Source organism: Ambystoma mexicanum, chromosome 9 (assembly GCF_040938575.1).
Source record: "Ambystoma mexicanum isolate Mex_15411 chromosome 9, UKY_AmexF1_1, whole genome shotgun sequence".
Classification (NCBI taxonomy): Eukaryota; Metazoa; Chordata; class Amphibia; order Caudata; family Ambystomatidae; genus Ambystoma; species Ambystoma mexicanum.
The window spans coordinates 1,396,073,224-1,396,095,151 of NC_090931.1; the positions used below are offsets into that span (position 1 = coordinate 1,396,073,224).

General features: G+C 47.3%; 1 protein-coding gene across 1 annotated transcript in view; it reads left to right on the forward strand.

The window, feature by feature from the left end:
- Positions 1–21,928, forward strand: part of XRCC5 (X-ray repair cross complementing 5) — a 1,556,689-nt gene that overhangs the window by 184,214 nt on the left and 1,350,547 nt on the right. The window contains exon 4 of the mRNA XM_069616805.1: positions 18,650–18,698. Within this exon, the coding sequence (XP_069472906.1) occupies positions 18,650–18,698 (49 nt within the window). The remainder of the gene's footprint in view (positions 1–18,649; positions 18,699–21,928) is intronic.

The following is a 21,928-nucleotide window of genomic DNA, read 5'->3' on the forward strand; positions in this document are numbered from 1 at the left end:
CCAGGTGCACCATGCAAAGCAGTCACCCTCCCTCGAGGTGCTGGTGGCGTCCCTTTCGAAGGCTGTAGGGGCGGACCGGCAGAGTGCCCCGGCGACAGCCAGGGTGTTCCCCCCCCCCCCCCCACCCCCCCCAGGAGGGAGGCGTTGAGCATCCCTGTGACGAAAATCCCAGAAAAGAGGTTGCCGGACCTCAGCCCTAGACCGACCCCTCTGGACCGGTAAGAAAGGGGCGGTGTCGAAGGTCTGCAGGGAACAGACATTTCTTCGGCTGATGAAGATGAGATTATGTCCGTGCACAGCGTCCAGGAGGGCGATGACAACGAGGGTAATGCCGGAGATTCAACCCCATGATGGGGGTGACGATGGCGGGGTTACCGTCCACGGAGGCGACAATGAGAGGCCCCAGGACGATGAGGCCCCAGAGCCTGCCGTCCCTACACCTGAGATGCCGCCTAGAGACATTTCACTGCACATTCTCTCCACACTCTGGTGTCGGAGATACAGAGGAGGATCTGGTGACCCCAGCGCCTGCTCCTCCAGTGGCACAAGTTCCGGCTGCCACGTTGACACCAGGGGAACCAACGGCCAAGAAGGGAGGAGGCATCCTATGCCTCCATGTTACCCTTCACCACCTTCTCCATCGCCCCTCTCCCTGAGGGACACTGACACAGACATGGCGACAACGGGCACGGATGACGACTGAGGGATGGGGGACTTCCCGTCACCACCTCCCAGAGCCGTTGCGCCAGACGAGGTGGGGTCTTTCCATGTGATGATTGCCTGAGCTTCACAGCTGTTCTAGCTCACGCCGGAGGATAAGAAGAAGGAAGACTTCTTGTATCAGCACCGGGAGGCGAAGAGGAAGACCATACTTTCGGTCCCTCTCCTGGATGATGTTTGGGACGAGGGGCTGGCGTTTGATGAAGAACTCCTCTACAGCCCCAGCTAAGAGAGACCGGCTGGAAAAGCAATACAGGGGGCCGGACTCTGCACGAAGTGTTTGCGGTCTCAGCCATTGCCAGACTCAGTGGTCTTTGCGGCTGCCAGGAAGAAGTAGTCGGGCTCGGCATCCTCTTCATCCACCCCTCCAGACAGAGGGGAAGAAGCTGGATTTGATGGGTAGGAAGGTTATCTATTCTTCTGCGACGACGATCAAGGCCGCCAACCCCATCTCCATCCAACCGGGAGCTATGGTTCAAGTTGCCCCCACTGTTGGACTTCCTCCCCGATGACAAGCGGGTGGAAGCTTTGGAGATCCTTCAGGAAGACGAGGTGGCGTCGGACCATGCTATTACGATGGCCCTGCACATTGTGGACACGGCTTTCCGCCAAATGGGAAATGGAGTCTGTCTTTGTCGTCGTGGCTGGCTTAAGGCCACCAACTTTAGACAGGAGGTCCAGACAAGGGTTTTGGGCATGCCCTTTGACGGGGACAACCTGTTCAGGAAGACGGTGGATGAATCCCTTTATGCCATCAAGGCTGACACAGAGACGGCGCGTGCCCTGGCACCCTGCAGCAGCGACGGACATCCTTTCGTTCTTCAGGAGGGAAGTCTTTCAGGTCGTTGAGTGGTTTTGGCAGGGGTTCGTCCTCTTACCGCCAACCCTCCCACTCCTCGACCCAGGAAGCCAACAGGGGTTGCTCCAAGTCCTTCGGTGTCGTACGTCGTCATCAGGGACCGCATAGCGGCCCATCGGCCTTGAAACAGGATTGGACTGACCAGGACGTCGGGCCAACACCCATGCACCCCGGTAGGAGGCCAGCTGGTGAACCTCGTCGGCGTATGGGAGACCATCTCCACCGACAGATGGGTGCTGGATGCTCTCGCCCACGGACACACTTTAGTGTTCCAACGAAAGTGTCAGTGAATACCACCGGTGGCCCGGCAGGAAAACCACATCCCTCGGCTGTTGCTGGAGGTGCGGGCCCTGTTACAGAAGGGGGCAATAAGAGCTGGTTCCACAGCGACTGCAGGGCTCCAGAGTATACTCAAGGTAGTTCCTCGTTTGAAAGAAGACCGGGGGCTGGAGGGCCATTCTCGACCTGCGGCAGCTCAACAAATAAGTGCAGTCCCAGAAGTTCTGGATGGTCACACTGCAGCTCGGCCAGTTGGAGGAGGGGGACTTTCTGTCGTTGGATCTGTAGGAGGCGTACTTCCACGTCCCCATACACAAAGGACATCACAAGTATCTGCACTTCGTCATTCAGGGGAAGCATTATCAGTTCAAGGCCCTTCCATTTGGGCTGAAATCGGTGCCCAGAGTCTTCACCAAGTGCTTGGCGCCAGTGGCGGCCCATCTGCGAATGCAAGGGATCCACGTTTACCCCTACCTGGACGACTGGCTCATCAGGGCCAAGTCAAGGGATACCGCCGTCGAATACACGTAGCGGACCGTCTGTCTTCTGACGAATCTGGGGTTCTCGGTGAACTGTGCAAAGTCCTGCTTCTCTCCATTGCAGGAGTTTCTCGATGCCTGTTGAGTCCAGGTGTCCGGAAGCTTCCAGGACAAGATCGCGCTCGACGAGAGTTCTGACGAGTGATCAGATGTTGGGGCTTGTGCTCCAATATCGCCGGAGGCATGGTTTTCCAGTGTCCCCCGTACCAGCAGATGGTCATGACGGATGCGTCTATGGAAGGATGGGGAGCTCACACCGGATGTCGTCACGCCAGAGGCCTGTGGCTGCCGGAAGAGAAGACACCGCACATAAACATACTGGAACTACAGGCGGTGTTTTGCTCCCTCAAGTCGTTTCTGCCGTCCCTCAAGGGCAAAGTGGTGCAGGTCTTCACGGACAATACAACCACAATGTTTTACATCCGGAAGCAGGGGGGCACCAGATCCCCGTGCTCTCCATGTAGGCGCAGGACTTGTGGCACTGGGCTGTCGCCCAAGGGATGTTCCTCATCCCATTTCACCTGCCAGGAGTAAAGAACACTGTAGCCGACTCTCTCAGCAGGGAGCTGCGCTCTTGCCACGAGTGGAAGCTCCGGCAGGATCAAGTGGACAATCTGTTCGACAAATGGGGCAATCCCCAGATAGATCTGTTTGCGACGGTGATGAACACCAAGTGCCGGAGGTTTCGCTAGCAGGTTTCCCCAGCCGGGGAGCATGGGGGACGAATTCTTATTCCCCTGGGACGGCCTGTTTCTGTATGCGTTCGCTCCGTTGCCGTTACTTCTTCGAGTTATCAATCAACTCAGACGGTGCCAATGCAGGATGATCCTCATTGCAGCATGAGGCAGATATGGTACCCGGACCTTCGCAGCATGTCAGCGTACCGTTCAGTCACGCTACCAGTGCATGCGGATCTTCTTGCCAGGGAAGGAGGTGCAATTCTGCACCACGACCCAGGAACGCTGAACCTGAAGGCCTAGCTCCTGCAGCATTAGAATTCAGCGGTTATGATCTTCCGGTGGACTGCAAGGAAGTACTCGCCAAGACCAGAGCATCATCTACTTTAAAATGCTATGGACTCAAATGGAAGAGATTTGCTATTTGGTGCTGTTCACGGAAGATCGACCCTCTGAGGATCACGGCCCCTCAGGTACTTCCATATTTGCTATTGGCTGAATCGGGGCTGGCTCATGCCTCCATCAAGGTTCATTTGGCGGCTATCTCCCGCTACGCCAGATCCCAAGGGCGACCCTTCTTGTGGTTGCACCGGTTAGTCAATGTATTCATCAAGGGACTATTCCGCTCCTTCCTGCCAGTGAAGGCTCCAGCCCCGGCATGGGAGCTCAATGTGGTACTTACTAGCTTCATGGCACCCCAGTTCGAGCCTATGCATTCTGTACCACTCAAGTTTCTATCGTGGAAGACAGCTTTTCTCATGGCCATCACCACTGCACGACGAGTGGTTGAGATCCAGGTCCTATCCTGTAAGCCACCTTACTTTACTTTCCACGAGATGAGGGTGGTGCTGCGGATGCACCCCTCCTTCATGCCCAAGGTGCCGTCGGACTTTCATCTAAACAAGCCCTTGTTACCTGTGTTTTCTCCGACGCCTTTGTCGCCGGCTGAAAGGACTTTGCACTTGCTTGATGTGGCTAGAGCGTTGACGTTTCATGTGGCCTGCACGAAGAGTTTCCGGAAAACCTCTCAGCTTTTTGTGAACTTTGGTCCTGTGAACCATGGGAAGGCCCTGTCCAAGGCTTCCATTTCCAGGTGGCTCTCCGGCTGTATCACTCACTGTCACCGGTTGGCAACCCGACCACTGCCTGGTCGTCCGAGAGCCCATTCTACCAGAGCGATCGCTGCTACTACGGCATTTCTGTCTGGTGTGCCCCTGCTGGAGATCTGCAGGTCTGTTACGTGGAGGTCGATGCACACCTTCACAAGATTCTACTGCGTCGACAGGGATTCCAGGGAGGAGTCCAGAGTCGGCCAAGCAGTGCTGCGCAACCTGTTCACTTGAAGGTGAGCCGGGTGAGGAGGTAAGAGATTGCTTCTGTTGAGCTTTGCCACCTCCCGTGGTTGTGCTTGTGTGTACTGCTATGTATTCTTTATTCATGAGCATGTGAATCCATGAAAGACCCCATGCCGGAGAACGAACAAGTTACTTACCTGTAACTGTTGTTCTCCAGCATGAGTCTGGCATGTTCTCACATGTGAACCCTCCTGCCTGCCTCTCTGCAGCTCTTCTCTTGGTCCTACTGCCACTTAACGTGCTACCAGATCTGAAGATGGCTGCCAGAGTAGGGGCTTAGGTAGAGGTCCGTCATTGGCAGGGGGCAGTATGACCCAGAGCTCAGTGATTGGTTTATAGGAGAAAGACAGTTTAGAAACGAAACTGAAACTGTTTTTTCTTTTACCGAGGATTCCCAGCCTGACAACGGGAATATTCATGAGCATGTGAATCCATGCCAGACCCATGCTGGAGAACAACAGTTCTACGTAAGTAACTTGTACCTTCAGTACAGGCCCTCCCCTCTACATCTGCCCTACCGTAGTCGCCTCCATTTTCAGCCTCTTCGAAAAGAGAATACACACCCCGGCTTTCCTCTGTGGGCCAAAGCCCCAAAATTACTGTCCCAGTCCACTTCCCATGACACTCCATTCTTCCCCTCTCCCTCTAGCGTATTTAGTCTCTTGAAGGAACAACACATCAAGACCTGCTCTTCGGAACTCCCTATCTACAAACAACCTTTTTGTGGGTGAGTTCATCCCTTTGACGTTCAACGTTCCCATCCTAAGATGTCCACCCCCCTGGGCACTGCCATACTATTCTCTCACCACCAATATCTCTCCTCACCTCCCCAGGCGGCCAAGCTCCGGACTCCACTGTCCCACACCCACTAAAACTCAACTGCAAGAAGACCTTATTCCCAACCGCTTCCACCCTTCACTCCCCACCGTCCCCTACACCCCTTCCCCGGCGCCCGACACCTCCCGGTTAACATCACCGGGCTGAGTACGGACCACCAGCAGGGATTGTTTCCCTCCCGGTCCATCACTTATCTCTTCCAATTGTCATCGAGCCCCCCACCTTACCCTCCTCGATCTGGGCCTGACCCGCTTAATCTAATTATGGTCCCCACGGGTCTCGCCCAACCCCTACAACCTATTGTGTTATCCCGAACCAGCAGGGGTCCTCCAAGACCCCTCCACCACCTTGGAACCCCTTCAAAACCACCTCTTGTACACTTATCAACAGTACTGTGGCCCCAGTGGACCTCAACTGTCCACCACATGCAATGCGTTCAGCTTCCTGTACTTCCTGGAACCAGGAATTCTCCTCCTCCTCTGCCCTTTGATTCGCCATTGTCTATCGTCATCTGGCTTTTCGCCCTGGTTCATCTCGCCATCAGACCCGCCAAGCAGTTTGTTCATGTCCCTGCAAATGTCTTCCTCTGTCATCAGCCTGTGCTTGTGTCCATCCAATTCAAACGTGAGGGAGTACGAGAAACCCCATCTGTACCACACTCCCTTTTCTTTTAGCCACTTCGTCAGTGGCACACGCATTCTTCTCCTCTCCAGGGTTAATGAGGATGACTCTTGGAAAATTGTAGTTTTTTCCGAGCCATAGGTGATTGGGCCCTTTTGTTTCACTTTTTCAAGGCTCTTCAGTTTGTCTGCGTAATTATCGCACCACGCTAGGACTGATCTGGGGCCCCCTGCAGCCCCTGTATCCTCTCGATCTTATCCTCGTCAATTGTGTCATCATCAAAGACCAACTTTGTGATCTCATGAAGCGTTCTGTTCAGGTCTTGCTCCGACTCCCCATCTTTGTCCGCGATTCCGAAAAGCCTAAGGTTATTACGCCTTTTGCGAATTTTCCAAATCGTCCATCTTCATTCAAAATTCTTCCTCCCGGCGTTTGATTTCCGACATCAGTATGTCCATATGTGTCTCTAGGGTGTACAGGGAGGTTTGATTGTTTTCGACCTCGTCCAGCCGCTCCTCCATCTTATCTATTCTCTGGGTAATCTTGTCGACCCGGCTTCCAATATCCGCTCTCGTGTTCTTTATTTCTCCCATTTGGGCCGCCACGTCCTTTTTGGTAGCTGCTAATTCCTCTGATGTTGCTGCCATTTTATACAGCCCCAGAGACTCCGGGCCGGCTCGGTTCTTGCTTAATGTGACTAACCTCTCCTTTGCGTCCATACACCACAGCACGTTGTCCGGTGTGTGCCCCTCCTTGACTCTAGCCGCCTAACCAGTCCTCCAGGTGGTAGCTGATGTGGGTGTCCCTTCCAGGGCACATGCTCCTCCTGGGCCGTTGACCCCCGCTGCAGTCCATCATGGCGGGCACACGCCCCAGACTTGGGGGCCCACGCCACGAAGGTCCAATCCTGGGGTGGGGTGGGGGGACCCACCCTCCTCCGTTCTCCAGTCTCAAATCACAGCTCGGGAAGGAGAAGTACTCTTCTCTGTACCAACCCCACTGTGGTGATTAGAGCGATCTCCAGCTCGACACCACATGCTCAGTCTCACCTACGCCGTGCCGTCTTCTCTCCCTGTGCCACCGTGAGCCTCTCCTACTCGCGTGAGGGGCACTGGGCTGACCACCCAATATCCTCCTCCAGCTCAGTCACTACTTCAGTGTGATGATCACTACATCAGGGTGGGCCCCTATGTGGAGCCGGGGGTCCGATGCTCCATCTGGAGCTCCCTTAGAGTCTCTTCTGGCGCTGACCGCCGATTTTGCTTGTGCACCAGAAGGGGTGGGGGTGCGGTCACACGCCCCAGAACTGGGGGCCCACACCCCTCCTTTACTACGTGTGGGGGAACTACCCCATTCACTGAGGATCAGTTGACCCCCAAACCACTGCCTTCCCAGTTGTAGTCCGTGGGGGGGGTCCCAGCCTGAGCCTTGTTCTTGCTCTCACCCAAAAGATGACCCCCTCAACTCTGTTCTGGCTTGGCCCCATTGTAGCCTGTGCCAGGGGACTCCTCCTGATCTTTCAGGTTATGTACAGCCGACGCAGGGGACTCTGTGTCTTCAAATATGTCTCTGGAGGTTGTTTAATCATGTTGGGGGTGACCTCACCTCTGTTCATTGATTGCTTTGGTGGGGCATATCCACGTTTGGTGGGGCGCTGTACTTCCTTTATCCCAAAGTGTCCATACGTGTCTGTTCCCTAATGGATAACTGCTCACTCCATGGACTCGCCTCTCCATCCCCCTATGGTCAAGCTAGTGCCACAGTCCAGTTTAATGTAGACATGGCACCGTATGTGAGTCCTGGGTGTTCAAACGGCCCCCTTCCTGTCTGGTCAGGGCTCCACATTCTCCATTCGCGCTACAAAGTGCGACTTACTTGGTCGGCACAGCATAGCCGTCGCATTCTCCTCCCCGCCCTCCGTCACTTCAAGCTTCAGTATCTGTGCGTCCCTACTGTGTTCCGATGTACGGGGTACCCGGTCCCTCTCCAACAGAATCTGACCACGTCGCCAGGACTCCAAGGCCCCTCCTCCTGGGCATCTTCTGGCATTACCAGGCCTGCAAGCCTTCTGCTCGGTGGACCATTGGGTGGGGGCCAGTGACTGGGATGACCTCTTGTCCCCGCAGGGTACAGCACCAGTCTGGGTCACGGGGAGTTGGGGTGCCCACGAACACCCCCTTGCTCTGTCCACCTGGCCTTCCTCTCCTCTCTTGGTGCCAGTTCCCTCAGAGGGATGTCGGACGCCACACGCCACCTCTCCGAACTGGCGTAGTGGGAAATCGGCGCCACCAAGCTCCACGGACTCACTCTTCGCTTTCCCTGTGGTGATTCTTTCTGTTTTTTGGACCTTTTGTGCCGCCTCGGTTCACGTCCACACACAATCATCAATTTTCAAGTGGGGGGCACTAAGTGGGGGCTCATGCCACTTAACGGTAGCGGGTAGGGAAGAGAACGCGTCCATGGAGCTTCCATGAGCTTGCCCCCGGGTGGCCTCCGGGATATACGTTTTTAAGCAATATTTGTGGTAATGCAGTGTATTGCTATAGATGGTCTTGTGCACTAGAGTCAAAGCCTTACATTTGACTCTTGCGTTGAATGGCTGCCAATGCAAACCTTGAAAAACTGTGGATATATGATGATTGCGGGCAATGTATGTCGCAATTCTTGCTGTAGCATTAACTAGCACCTGAAGATGGTTTGTCACATATATCTGAGGGCTAAGTGGAATAAAGAATTGGAATAATCGATTCTGAGGGTACTGCAATAATTCTGAGATGATCTTTTGTCAGCAAAGGTTTAATCTGCTGAAGGAGCATTAGGTGATATGCATTGTCGATACCTATCTGATTGGCATGTTCATAGACCCTGTAGAGTCTTCAATGTATCTTCGGAATATCTGATGGGTCTAATTTTGTGAAAGCTGCGGTCGCAGGGTATATATTGTATCTCATTTAAATGGTTTCTGTACAAGTGTGTTGCCCCCTACTAGCTTCTACAAAATGTATGCTGACTTTTTGGAGTAGAGGACACCATCATTTCGAAATACCCCTGGCCCCTTGCACTAATAGTGAACAATCTGGGCTTTACCCCAAGGATGTTAAAAGGTAACTTGATAACTTGTGAAACCCAGGGGTGGCTCACTTTGGGTCGACTATTTAGTGAGGCATCCCGATTGTAAAGCAAAATGTTTGATCCACGAAGCAGAATGATTCCATTACACACAGTCAAGACACTGGATCACGCACAGTAATATTAAGTGGTATCTAGAAAACCTAAAAGCTTGGAAATGTCATTTGAAGATGTCCCAAAGGGGCATGTTTCAAGATGCTATGAATTACTTTGACTCTTCTGCAAAAATCAAACTTGCATTTATGGCCAAAAGGGAATCCGATCTGGGGATAACATTATCCAAAAAAGATTGGTCACACATATAGGCGAAAATCACACAAATCCTTGGGTTTTATGATTATTAAGGAATCCTCATACAAAAAATGCCTCCGGTGCTGTATCTCACCACAAAGACGGTCTAGAATACATTGAGGTTTTCCTTAAACTTGCTAGAGGTACTGTGGAGAAGAAGTTTCCGTGGGTCAATTTTGGTGGTGTTGCCTTGTATCCCAACTATGCGACTAATGGATCCTGTGGAGTCCTCTCGAAAACCCTACCTAAGGTCCCTTCTTAGGTGGCCAGAAAAAGGCAGGAGCTCCCTGACCCTGGGGGCGGTGTTAGCCGGGAGGATCACCTGGGAGGAGAAACGCCCCAGGGAAAAATGAGGACTTCATGGGATGAGACGTGGTATGTGTCTACTTCCAGGAAGGGAATATCATTTATGCCAGTACATATAATGTCATGTTGTCAAAGGGAACTGGTACTTAAGTTAATTAAAAATATTGTGAGTGTTGACAATTATAATTGTTCCTGTATTAAGGGTGAGAAAAGCTCTTACAAAAGTTACACCACTCCTAGAAATAGAACATCCTATGAGTCTCAGGAAAGGCATGCAGAGAGGCCTTTAGAAACTAGCAATCTGAAACTGGAAAAAACTGAAACCTCTGTAGAACCAAATATATCTTTTTTTCCATGTATACTCCTTTGAGGAATATGTTTAAGGAGAAGAAAGGGACTTGTGGAGAAAATATTTTGAAGAAAACTGACTTTTGTGGTAGGGACTTCAAGTTCCAGAATTCCTGGGACGAAGAAGAGGGCTGCAGAGGCACAAGGTTGCAGAGTTCAGCCTATTTAGATTAATGTCTCAGGAGGATATCTCAATGGCAAAATACTTGCCTTGGAAGCAAGACAACACGGAGCAACACAGGTTCGATTCCTGGGTCCGCACTTAGAAACCTCTGGCTATTAAGCGTGTTATAAATAACCGATCATATCATATCAATGTCCCACACCTGAGAATGGCATAATAGGCCCCCTCGGTGCAGGCCAGCATGGCGAAGGTGGAAGAAGGCGAGGCAGCCAAAACAGCAGGAGAGCAGTATGAGCAGTAGTGTGTGGAGGAGATTTGAATTATCCCCAAATCGGCAGAAGAAATCGTGTAAGGGACAGGACTCTGGGACCAGTGTGGCGAGAGAAGTTGATGCCAGTCCTGAAAGGGTCGTATGGGTTTCAGATTTCAGCTGCAGAGGTGAAGGTGTACCTATTTCTAACTTTCCACAAAGTGAAGCGTTCAGCTGTGGCAGCCGAGCATCAGGATGCTGGGGAAACTTCAGCTGCAGAGGTTGCGTAGCTCAAAGCGCACCTTCTTGTAGTTTTTCTCAGAGTGCAGCGTTCAGCGGTGGCAGGCGAGCACCAGATCGCTTGGGGAGTTGCTAGGGCTCTGAGATGTGGGAAGCTGTGCAGGAGAGGTTAATGCGCCGGAGAAGTGAAGCAGACGAGTGGGAAGCGGCGATGTACATGGATGTGCAAGCCACCAGTGAGTTCACTGTTCTTTTGTGACCCCGGAGCACTCTGTAGTTACCCGTTGTCTGATTCCAGACGCTCTATTGAATACCGAATTAAAGCAAAACCAATTACTGATTTTGACCAAGCTGATGTAAACCACAACAGTTGGCAAGTAGAGACTCCAAAGATCCCAGCTGAAGGAGGGGAGTGCTCAATAGTGAGTGACAAAAGCAGCCAATCACACAAGGCACCAATATCTCAAGAAGAGAACCTAAACCACCAGTGCTAAAGTCAAAATGGACACACTTTAAGGCAATTGAGAAACCACCAGGGTTGCCCAAGCCAAAAGGAAAATAACTGAGCCTAACAGTGTGTGTGAAGAATATTGCCCTGGTCTAGGGAAAGTCTTAAATCCACATTGCCAAAGCCAAATAAGTGTGAGGAAGAGCGATTATCAGCATTTGGTTAATAATACAAAGGTGGAACAAGATTGGCAGGAGGGCTGCCCTTCTCATAAGAGGTTCAAGAGAAGGAAGCATTGCCTGTCTTGCGTGTGGTAAACACTTGGGTGTAGTAAATAGCACCAGTGTGATTCTTGTGTCCCCTGAAGACAATTCTAAACTTTTATGTGAAGCAGAAGACATTGTTAAAACCTTTGAAGTTGACCATAAGCACAGAAATACCTAGAGGTAGAAGTCGTGCCTGGCAAGGGAGTATACCAGGTCTTAGAAACTTGCACCAATTGATTCTGTGTGGGCAGGAGAGCATACTGCACAAAGAACTGTAATAGTTTATCTTGGCTGGCAGGAGAGTATACCAGACCAAGAATATTGGTAACCATTGGTTCTGTTCTGGCAGGTTTATAGTAAAAAAAACGAATAAAAAAATATCGGAAAAAAAAAATATCGAATTGAAAATCTCGAAAAAAAAAAAATCTCAATTTTTTTTTTAATACGTTTTTATTTCGAAATGGGGGGGTTCCCCCCCCCACAACCCCCCTTTTTTCATTTTTTTTTAATTTTACCCTTTTTTTATACTTACCTGAACCCACAAATACATATAAATAAATAAATCGAGATTTTTTTTTTTTCGAGATTTTCAATTAGAGATTTTTGCAATTCGATATTTTTTTCGGTTTTTTGACCGACCACCGCTCTGGCAAGAATACACTGGAGCATAGTGGTCTAGAAGTGGTAAATCTGGCATGAGAGTAATGCAGGTGAAAATTCATAAAGTACTCTCTTGGGGTAAAGCTTGTGACGAGGTTGTACAAAATATCCTGACAGAAACAGTTGTTTTGAAACTAATGAAGTTTTGAAATATTCTGTTGACAAGAAGTTGTCTCAAGGCCTTGAATACAAGTGGAAAGAGGAAAGCCATGTTAAACAATTGTGAACTATCTTTTGGAATCCAACTGTGTGTTGTCAAGTTGGATTAGAAACAGAACTAAAGTGGAACATTTTGTTATGACCCAAGATTTCCTCATCCTTTTTGAACATTTAAAGAAAGGCCTGCTTAAATCTGGGGAAGGGGAGTTCACCCAGGTTTTTAAAAGAAGCAGCTATTGTGGTGTGTCTTATAGTGCGATACTTGTTGTGAAACTGCCATATATTTTCTTACTGATGTATTATGTATATAAGTGTGAGGGACAGAAACCTTTTTTTGTTAGTGTTTTCATTTTAGTTTATTTTAGGCAGGGAAATCCTCATCAGGGTAGGGATAGTGAGGCGTTTATCCAACCGTTTGAGTTAATAAAATGGCGTCTGTTAAAAAACCTTCACAAAGTTGTCGGACTCACATTTCTGACCCCTCACAATCGGGACTGGTTATCCACTGGGCTCGAGATGAGGAAGGGTTTAGAGAAGTACCAGCTACACAGCTTCCCTTATTCCCAATTTATTGATTGCTGCCTGTATAATATTGGCTAATTTCGGAAGCAGAAAGCTAATTAGCCTTGACACTGGTACAGGCCCAATGGTCATAAAGTTTTTGGGACTAGTGCCAATCAGGAAATTCACTGGGATGGAAGCCAATTCCTTCCATAAATACTTAAGATTGAGTGCATAGTTATTATAGACCAGGCCTCTAAATTTGCACCCTGCAGTAGCCATTGAAATGCGATAATTGACTCTTGGCGGATAAGAAATTATAGGCTGTATGCATGTAGAGAACTGAGGGTGTGAGTGACTTTTTTTATCCTTGAATAGTAGCATGCAACTTGAAACTTGTAACCCTTTCATAGACCATTGATAGTACAGAAGCAATCGCTTATCTAGGTGCGGGATGTCCATGTGTTGATTCAAGAAATGAAAACATCCAATGATGCTGTGCATATTAGTATGTCAGGGTGATTCTATGAACATAAAGATAGTTGAGATTCTAGGCAGATGCAATACTTGCTAACCGGTCACAATTGTATTTCCATTGCAGGGCTCGAATTTGGGACTGGATAAGCAGGAGCTACAAGTAGCTCCTTGGTAACCAGCAGTAACGGGTCACTAGGAGCTACCACTGGGGAACGAGGAGCCAGTGCAAAGCGTTACACAAATCTAACTTCCACATAAAATGCAAACACATGATTGTATCCATTATATGACCCCCTATGCTTCAAATGTCACCAAATTAAATTCTTCTATTTATGTTTATTCGGCACCAGTTAACCTTGGGAGCCAAAAGTAGCTCATGGTAACTATTTATGGTAAGCCAACCAGGCTCTTCTATGCTATAAGCAGTAGCAAAATAGCACAGAGCGGCCCCTCAATTTCGAACCCTGCTTTGTTAGTTTTGATTTATGTTAGGATTTTGATTGCTGTAAGATGTTTTTTTTTTTCGCTTCCTTCCAGTTGACTCGGTTTGATTAATTGACAACTAAAAATAAAGTTTACAAGATAGACCGTATAAATGAAAGTGCTGTTGCTTATCAATTTATTGTGAAATGCAGAGATGCAACTGTTAAGTTTACTAGGCACGTTTAAGTGTGTTGGACAACCAGTCATCATGGGTAAGCTGGGTCAATGAGTCTCCGCCCCACATCCCCTCAATACATTTGCCTGCAGAAACAAGTTTTTTTTTTTTTTAAATTTGCATTACATCATATTATGGCTATTAGGTGGTGGTCAAATGCCACCTATAAGCTGTTGCATCTGTGCACAGCTCAGAGGGGGATGACATACACAACCATTTCCACCCACTACCGGTCCGCTGCGCCCAAAACACGTCTTCCAAGGATCTCTTTGAGATTGCTTTATTAAGCAGTAAAATCAAACGTTGTGTTGTAGGTGCCTGCCAGTGTTTTTTCAAAGAGGTCTTCTGAGAGTTGCTTAATTGTAGATGTAAATGCGTTACTGGTGAAATAAACATGTCTTAGCCAAGTCTACCTTCAGCCACTTGATTTATAAGCAGTACGCGTGTCGTATCCTCAAGTCCTGTGCTTGTGTATCAGTATGAGATGGCCGTTTGACAGGCACTGCTGTCATATGCTCAGGTACCTGTACCATTTTCCAACTGTTAACATCTTATGGCCATGTGGTACCATCATGGCAGTGCGTGGCAAATTCCTATTTCATGCCTACATAAAAGCAAAAACGGTTACTCTATACATTTCTGAAAGTGAGTTCCGCCTGTACACTAATTTGTAACGAATGTCTGCAGATGCAGGCCTTGCAAATTCTTAAAATCCCACTATACCTGTAGGAAGAGTGCCTTAGTTTTAGTTACACACTCGACCTAAGAGAAATGCACTCGCCCCATGGTGAAGGGGGACAAAATATTTACCAGTGCTTTCTACACACTTCATATTTGGTATAATGCTGCCACCCAAAGGTCAGCCATGCACAGTGAACTTTTGTTTGCCATTTACTGCACACAAAGTTTGTTTGCAGTAAATGTCAAATAGGTTTCAACATCCCCATACTTGCCAGCAAGGTCTAGTACATGTAAATGGTACTCCCCCTTCATAAAATCTCCTCGCCTATATGAGTGGGCTAGTAGAGTTTGCTAGCACTGAGATGGAATAAAGATCAGTAGATCCAAAAACGCAATCTCTATCCTATTATGCTTTCATGTGAAAGTAAGGTTGAGATCCCTTTGGTTCAACCAAATCTCAAGCTCGATCTATTTATTTATTTTTACAGTTTTATCTCACACTAAACCTAGAAGTATCAAGGCGCTGGTTGCACTAAATTTTAAATGGAAGTCAGCAAGATGTAAATTCAAGCGGGGTAAATGTTCAAGCACCAATACAATGCACTACTTAAATAGCAATATTTCCAACAGTTTATGGAATAGCCAGTAAGATTGATCTACTCTCAGCGCAGGGTGGAGCATGTTCCAAAGTTTGACCGCAGTGATTGGAGAGCTGGAGCCACCCACATTGGTGAGTCTGTATTTTGGCTGGTTGAGTTGGTTGGTATTGATAGGTCTGCTAGGCCTAGAGGATTGAGCTCTAGTAATGATTTGAGCTAGGTACGTGTGAGCCATGTTGGATAGGCATTTGTCAGTGATTGACAATGCCTTAAATGTAATCCGTTCCTGATTTGTGAGCCAGTGTTCCTTTCTCTATGCCATGGAGATGGGATCATGCTTGGGAATGTCTGTATTTCCTTTCCAACTGATTACAATAGCATGCATGTATTGGTGTCCAGTGCCTACATTGATCCCTAAGTCCCTCAGCGCCTTGCATGTGCATATACATGATTATCTGTGCATGTGAGGCGCTACAGGGCCCAGGGGGAAGGCATTCCATTTATTTAAAAAATGCCATACCTGGGCCTCCCAGCACCTTGCACGCACACAATTGATGTGTGCCTGTGAGGCACTCAGGACCCCAGGGGGCTGGCATGGCAGATTTACTGGGCATTCCTGCCCAGTAAAAAATGCCATGGCTGTACCTTGGGAACACAGCGCCTGATACGCATTTGTCCCCTGGCTCCCCAGCAACTCACACTCACAATTAATCACATTCATAATTATTGGGATTATATCTGAGGTCAAGTTGCTAATGCACCACTGGGCAGGCATGGCATTTGTTACTGGGCGTTGTTGATAGAGCAACCATGATACGTGTTAGTAATTAGCTAGATTGGCATTTTAATGCAGCCAGTCTAGCCATTTCGTAGTGTGGCATGACATTTTGTATTGGGCATCTTTGATAAAGCAAGCATGATCAGTGGTATTAGTGGTATTATTCTTTCTGTGGCAGAAGTGTTCTTATGTAGGTCAGCTGGCATATTAGTGCAGCCAGTTTAGACAAGTTTTCATACTGTGGCATGCATTTTTAATGGTAAAGCCAACTGAAGTATGTTCTTATGTGGGGATACTGCCATATACTGGCAGAACAAACATGGACATGTTTTTTTTATAGTATTGTAGAGGAGCAGACGTATATATCTGCTGGATACCCTACCCCCCCCCCGCCCCCAATTGCCCTCTTTGCGATGAGACCGTGTCCTGTTTAACATCAGCTGCTGTACCAATACTGCATTGAGCATATGGAAGACGGTGTCCATTGAGACAACCATATTGAATGTACCCTCGAGTTGATGACAGCCTGCAGGAGGAATTTCTTGAAGAAATATGAGAAAAAGGGCTAAGAAAACGAACTTATGACATCATAAGAAAGTGTGCACGACGTCCTGAAATACTGAATGAAGATGATGTATGGATCCTAGAGGAGAAATGACGAAGTAAAGAATCAAGTGAGCCCTACAATTGTAAACGAAGAAGATTATACGTTAACAAGTGCTGCAGAAGTTTAATTACTGTACAGACGCTGAAATGCAAGGTAGATCAAGTCATTGTATGGGCTAGCTACAAGTAGTAAATAGAATGCAGGCAGAGCCGCCCCTGTACAGAAACTGGACATTGGTATCATGAATTAAGTAAGCCAAGAAATCATGAACAATGAATGAAAGGTTGTGTTGCAGTCGCATAACAGGCTGATGGAAGCTGCGTTGGGAGGCTGTTTGGCCTGAAGTCAAGAACTGAGAAGTTGAGGTCAGCTATCTACAATGAGGAGGAACATGTGTGTGGAGGATGAATCTTCTCACTTTAAGGTGCAAGGAAGAATACAAAGGATGGTACGTTTTATTTCATTCAAAGCATTTAAAAGCTTGCTGAATGAACAGAATCATGGTCTCTTGTCACGTGAGTTGAGGATGGAAATAGGCCTTGAACTGGAGTTCCAGATACGATAGCAAGTTCCCTCACTCCCGTTGCATTCCGAGGACAAGAATATTCTGCAAGGCCAACTACAAAGAGAATTTCATGGCAGAAGGCATGGGTGATGAGATACGTTGGACTAATTGGGTTGTAGAGCAGCCTCATGTCCTATCTACTTGCACCTGGGTATTCGCTTACGTGCTGCTAATTGAACGGAATGTTAGACATGGCACAAGCATGCCAACCAATTGTATTAGTCCGTATAATGAAGGACCATATAGCTTGAGAAACCAATAAACATTAACTTATTTGTCTTAGTATGACACATTTATAGAGGTAGTCATGAGTTGTCCACCTGATATCTGGCAACCAATAACAAACTTCTCTCCTATATGATTGTATATCTAGATGTGTCCCTTAACCAATCCCAACCCTTGATAGGTTTTTCACTATTGCCATGTAACATGATGTCATTCTGATGCACGAAAAAGGTATATAATTGTATTTCATGCAGAAATCGCTGAGAGAATGAGCGTATGTCGATTGAAGTTCGTTGTAACCTCCCTGTTTTAAATAATTGCTAATAAAACAGCAACTTGCCATATTCTTGAGTTTGTCCGGTTATTTGGACTCAGAATTATTCTGGTGTAATCCCATCCAGTAACAGATGCATGTTCCAAGGGCCATAAACTCAGTATCATTACTGGCATTATGCGCAAGGCAAACATGAGTATGTTCTTATATGGGAATACTAAGGTTTAATGATGCAGTCAGCATAGAAATGTATGGGCACAGCCAGTGTGAAAATGTTTAATACTAGTACAAATTGTGGGCAAAGGTATCACAAAAAGGTGTTGGAGAAATGCTGCTATGTTGCTGTGCACTGTTCGTGACTTGCATCTATTGGAATTTTTCATGAGTTACCCATCAAAACCACATGCCAACTGTTTGGCTTTTTACCCAATTTTTCTAAAGTGTGCTCTAAAATGCACCATGTTAAACTTATTTTAAAAAATGTATTGGGGAGACCCCCTTCCTCCCCCCCAGTTCCCACCACCTTGGTTGGTTCAGGCTCCCTCGTTACGCTCGGATTATATGGCACATCTGAGAGAAATATTTACACCCCTCCAGTTAAAAAATTCACCAGCCGCCACTGGCTATCTCAGTCCCCGTATAAAGTGAATGCATTTTGTGCGCATCTTTTGTCGCAAGCCAAATAATCACCTGGGCTGGAATAAGAACATCAGTGCCTCTGTATCCCACCAGTAAACATGGAGACCCGAGGTATGTGACGTGACTGTGGGGAATCTGCTGTATAACACCTCATTTGCTGGGCACATCACTGAGTGGGCTTGCCTCACCCGCCCTGACGTACCCCCTCCCGCCCCCCCGGTCCCAATATTCCTCAGGCCTTCACAGCGAAGGTCACAGCTCCTTGTTTGACATTCCAAATAGTTTTCTCCCCCCTTCCCACCTGTGTAGAGGGACTGCTGTTAAAGTATTTCCTGCAGCCCTCTTCTCAGGATTAACATTGGATTTGCGTTGGGGATTGTGCATGCATCTTCATACGGATATCTCGAATTCAGCCATAGGCTTGAAACAACAATCAAAATGGAGTTATTTATTTAAAAAAGGAAACTTTGCCGTTTTACTGTGCTAAATGTTTGTAAAATACCAAGCATTTTATTGCAAATACCTTAACCCGCTCAGTCTTGGATGCGCTGATCGTTTGCATGGATTTGATTAAAAGCGAGACCGTGTAAGTATTATAGTTTCTGTTCATGCCTGATATGCTACAGTCTTTATTTGTGAACAAATGTTTTTGTGCAACCATAAAAAGGTATGCGTGAACCCGAGGCAGGTGTGCAAACAGACGTAACTGGGCTGCAAACCCTCCTTTCCTGCCGAGTCTTCATCCACGGCCTTGACACCCATCATTATGATGGATACATGACATGAAGATCATCTAACTTTCACATGACATGCAATCTATATCTTTCTTTCCATTATGCAAGACCCACTGTGCTTGAAATGTATTCTCTAAGTTTGATTGTATGATATGATATGGCATTTATAACGCGCCTATACACGTGTTTCAAGTGTTGTACAACTTTTTTAAAAAAACATTGAGTGAAAATCACGTTTGCCAATTCCTTCCATAAATACTTCAAGATATGAACGTCTTGAAAGATTGAGAGCATAATTATCATAGACCAGGCCTCAAGATTAGCAACTATTGAAAAACCTTCACGAAGTTGTCTGCCTCACATTTCTGACCCCTCACAATCAGGAGTGGTTATCCACTGGGCTCGAGATGAGGAAGGGTTTAGAGAAGTACCAGCTAGACAGCTTCTCTTATTCCCAATTTATTGATTGCCGTCTGTATAAATTGGCTCATTTCGGAAGCAGAAAGCTAATTACCCTTGACACTGGTACAGGCCCAATGGTGGATCAAGATTTTGGGAATAGTGCCAATCAGCAAAGTCACTGGGATGGTGACCAATTCCTTCCAAAAATGCTTCATGATATGGTCTTCCCTATTGAACGTCTTGAAAGATTGAGAGCACCGTTATTATAGACCAGGCCTCTTAATTTGCACCCAGCAGTAGCCATTGACATGTGATAATTGACTCTTGGCGGATAAGAAATTATAGGCTGTATGCTTGTGGAGAACTGAGGGTGTGAGTGACTTTTTATGCTTGACTAGTAGCATGCAACTCTGAACTTTTAACCCTTTCGTAGACCATTGATAGTACAGAAGCAATCCTTGATCTAGGTGCAGGTTGTCCCTTGTGTGGATTCAAGAAACGAAAACCTCCCATGATGCTGCAGATATTAGTATGTCAGGGTGATTTTATTAACATGCAGATATTCGAGGTTCTAGACAGATGCTGTAATCACTAACCGGTTCGTTAGTTTTGATTTACTATTAACTTCTTAGGATTTGGATTGCTGTAAGATGTTATTTTCTCTTCCTTTCAATTGACTCGGTTTGATTAATTGGCAACTAAAAATAAAGCTTATATGAAAAAGTGCTGATGCTTATCAATTTATCATCAAATACAGAGATACAACTGTTTAGTGTACTGGGCACATTTAAGTGTGTTGGACAATCGGTCATCATGGGGAACCTCTGTCGAGACGTCCCCCACCCCCAATACATTTGCCTGAGCAAACTACTCCTTTTTTTTTTGTTCTCCTTCAGTTTTGTCTTGGCCTTGAAAATTGGTATGAAAACAAACTATATCTTTTTTCCATTATGGAAGACCCATTAAGCTTGCAATGTATTCGTGAAGTTTCCTGATGTATGATTGTACAACTTCAAAAAACACATTGAGTTAATGTCACATAGGTTTGTTTTTGTGGTGCCTGTTAACCTGGGGAGACAATTATATATCCTGGTAACTGTTTGGACAAGCTAAACAGAGCTAAGAGTCTACAAACAGGAGCTAATAGCTCACAGCACTTACGACCCCTCACATCATGTGTCCTGTAGGCTGTTTGATGCCTGCATGACACGGTTTTCTGCAGGACTGACTACTCTGTGCAGTGGGAGAATTGCCTGCTTGTGTGGTATATCATTTAGCATTACTGATTCCAATTCGTAACTTCATACTGAAGAAAAAGATCAGTTAGCAAGTGTTATTGACTGCAAATGTTGCAAGATAGCAGTGTGCTGCCTTTCCTTATGATTCGTAATCAGAGGCGCTGACCTTGGGCTTGGTGACTCTGATTAACAAACAAAAGGATTTGCGAGAGGCGGGCACACTGCTATCATACCTGTTGGTGTACTTCAGTTTTTTTTATCAGAAGCGTCCCGACACCCGCAAGCAGCCCTTCCACCAAGCAGCAGAGAAAACCTTTGTTGAGTGAAAGTGCTGCTTGTGGTGGTCAGCAACTCTAGAGCTAGTGGGGTGGGATCCCTAACAGTGCCCTGTTTGGAAAACATTTTTGAGATTGCTTGGGCTACCCCCTGTCTAGCCTGGCCTATTTAAAGCCCTGGTACAGAAATAGCACTTAACAACCGTGAAATAGCATGCAAAAAATGGCACAATGTTCCAAGAAGCTGATTGGCTCAGAGGTGAAACATTGTCTTCCACTATCTCCATAGTTATAGATAATTGCCCATTTCTCTGGGCAATGTGTACAATTATGTGCCTGGATACCCGACTTTTAGATATAACAAAGCAAGGGTGCTTAAGGAGGGCTGGGGGATCCTCTCTGCCACTGTTGCCCCAGCAAGAGCTAGTAGCTTGGGACTGTGTGCTAAGAGAACAAGAACCTTTAATACATGGTGTTGAGCAACAGCTGAGAGACTAGCGTGGCAGTGTACCAAGGGGGGTGGCGTGGCTGAGAGGTAAACATCGGGAGGCAGGTATCCAGCAGGTACCAGAGCAGACACTGAATCCCTGTTAGAGCCAAATGGAACTGACATAACAGAAGGTCTCAATACTGATTTAGCTCACAGGAATTATAAGTAGCACTGTGGGTTCTAGTAATCGATGTGACTTGTACCGCCTGTGATCATTTACTAGATGTCGTCACTTCTCTCCGAGTGGGAGCCCCTTCCCATGAGGTCAGGGAGGTGAGGCCGCTACCGGTAGTCCCCCTGGGGGTGGTATGATGCGGGAGGATTTCATGGGGAGGGACTCCACCTCTAGGGATGAGTACAGCCATCTAGGGTGCAGCCCACCTATGTAATGTTATCAAGTGGCGAACTATAGGGAATGTGAAAGTACTATGAGGTGGAATACCAGTAACAGCTGTCGTAACTCAGGCTCAGGAGTTTCAAAGCCGCTTCGGGGACCAAAGGAGGAGGAGCATGGAGGATGCTGCAGAGTCGCTGTAACATTTCTTCTCGGACACTGCACGAGCGGTCCCAAAGGCCAGAAGGAAGCTGAACTGTGCAAGAAAGTACTGCACTGATGTGACAGACGTCGAGAAAAATCCAAAGAAGCCGAGCTGCAGAGAGGGAGACTGTGCTGCCGT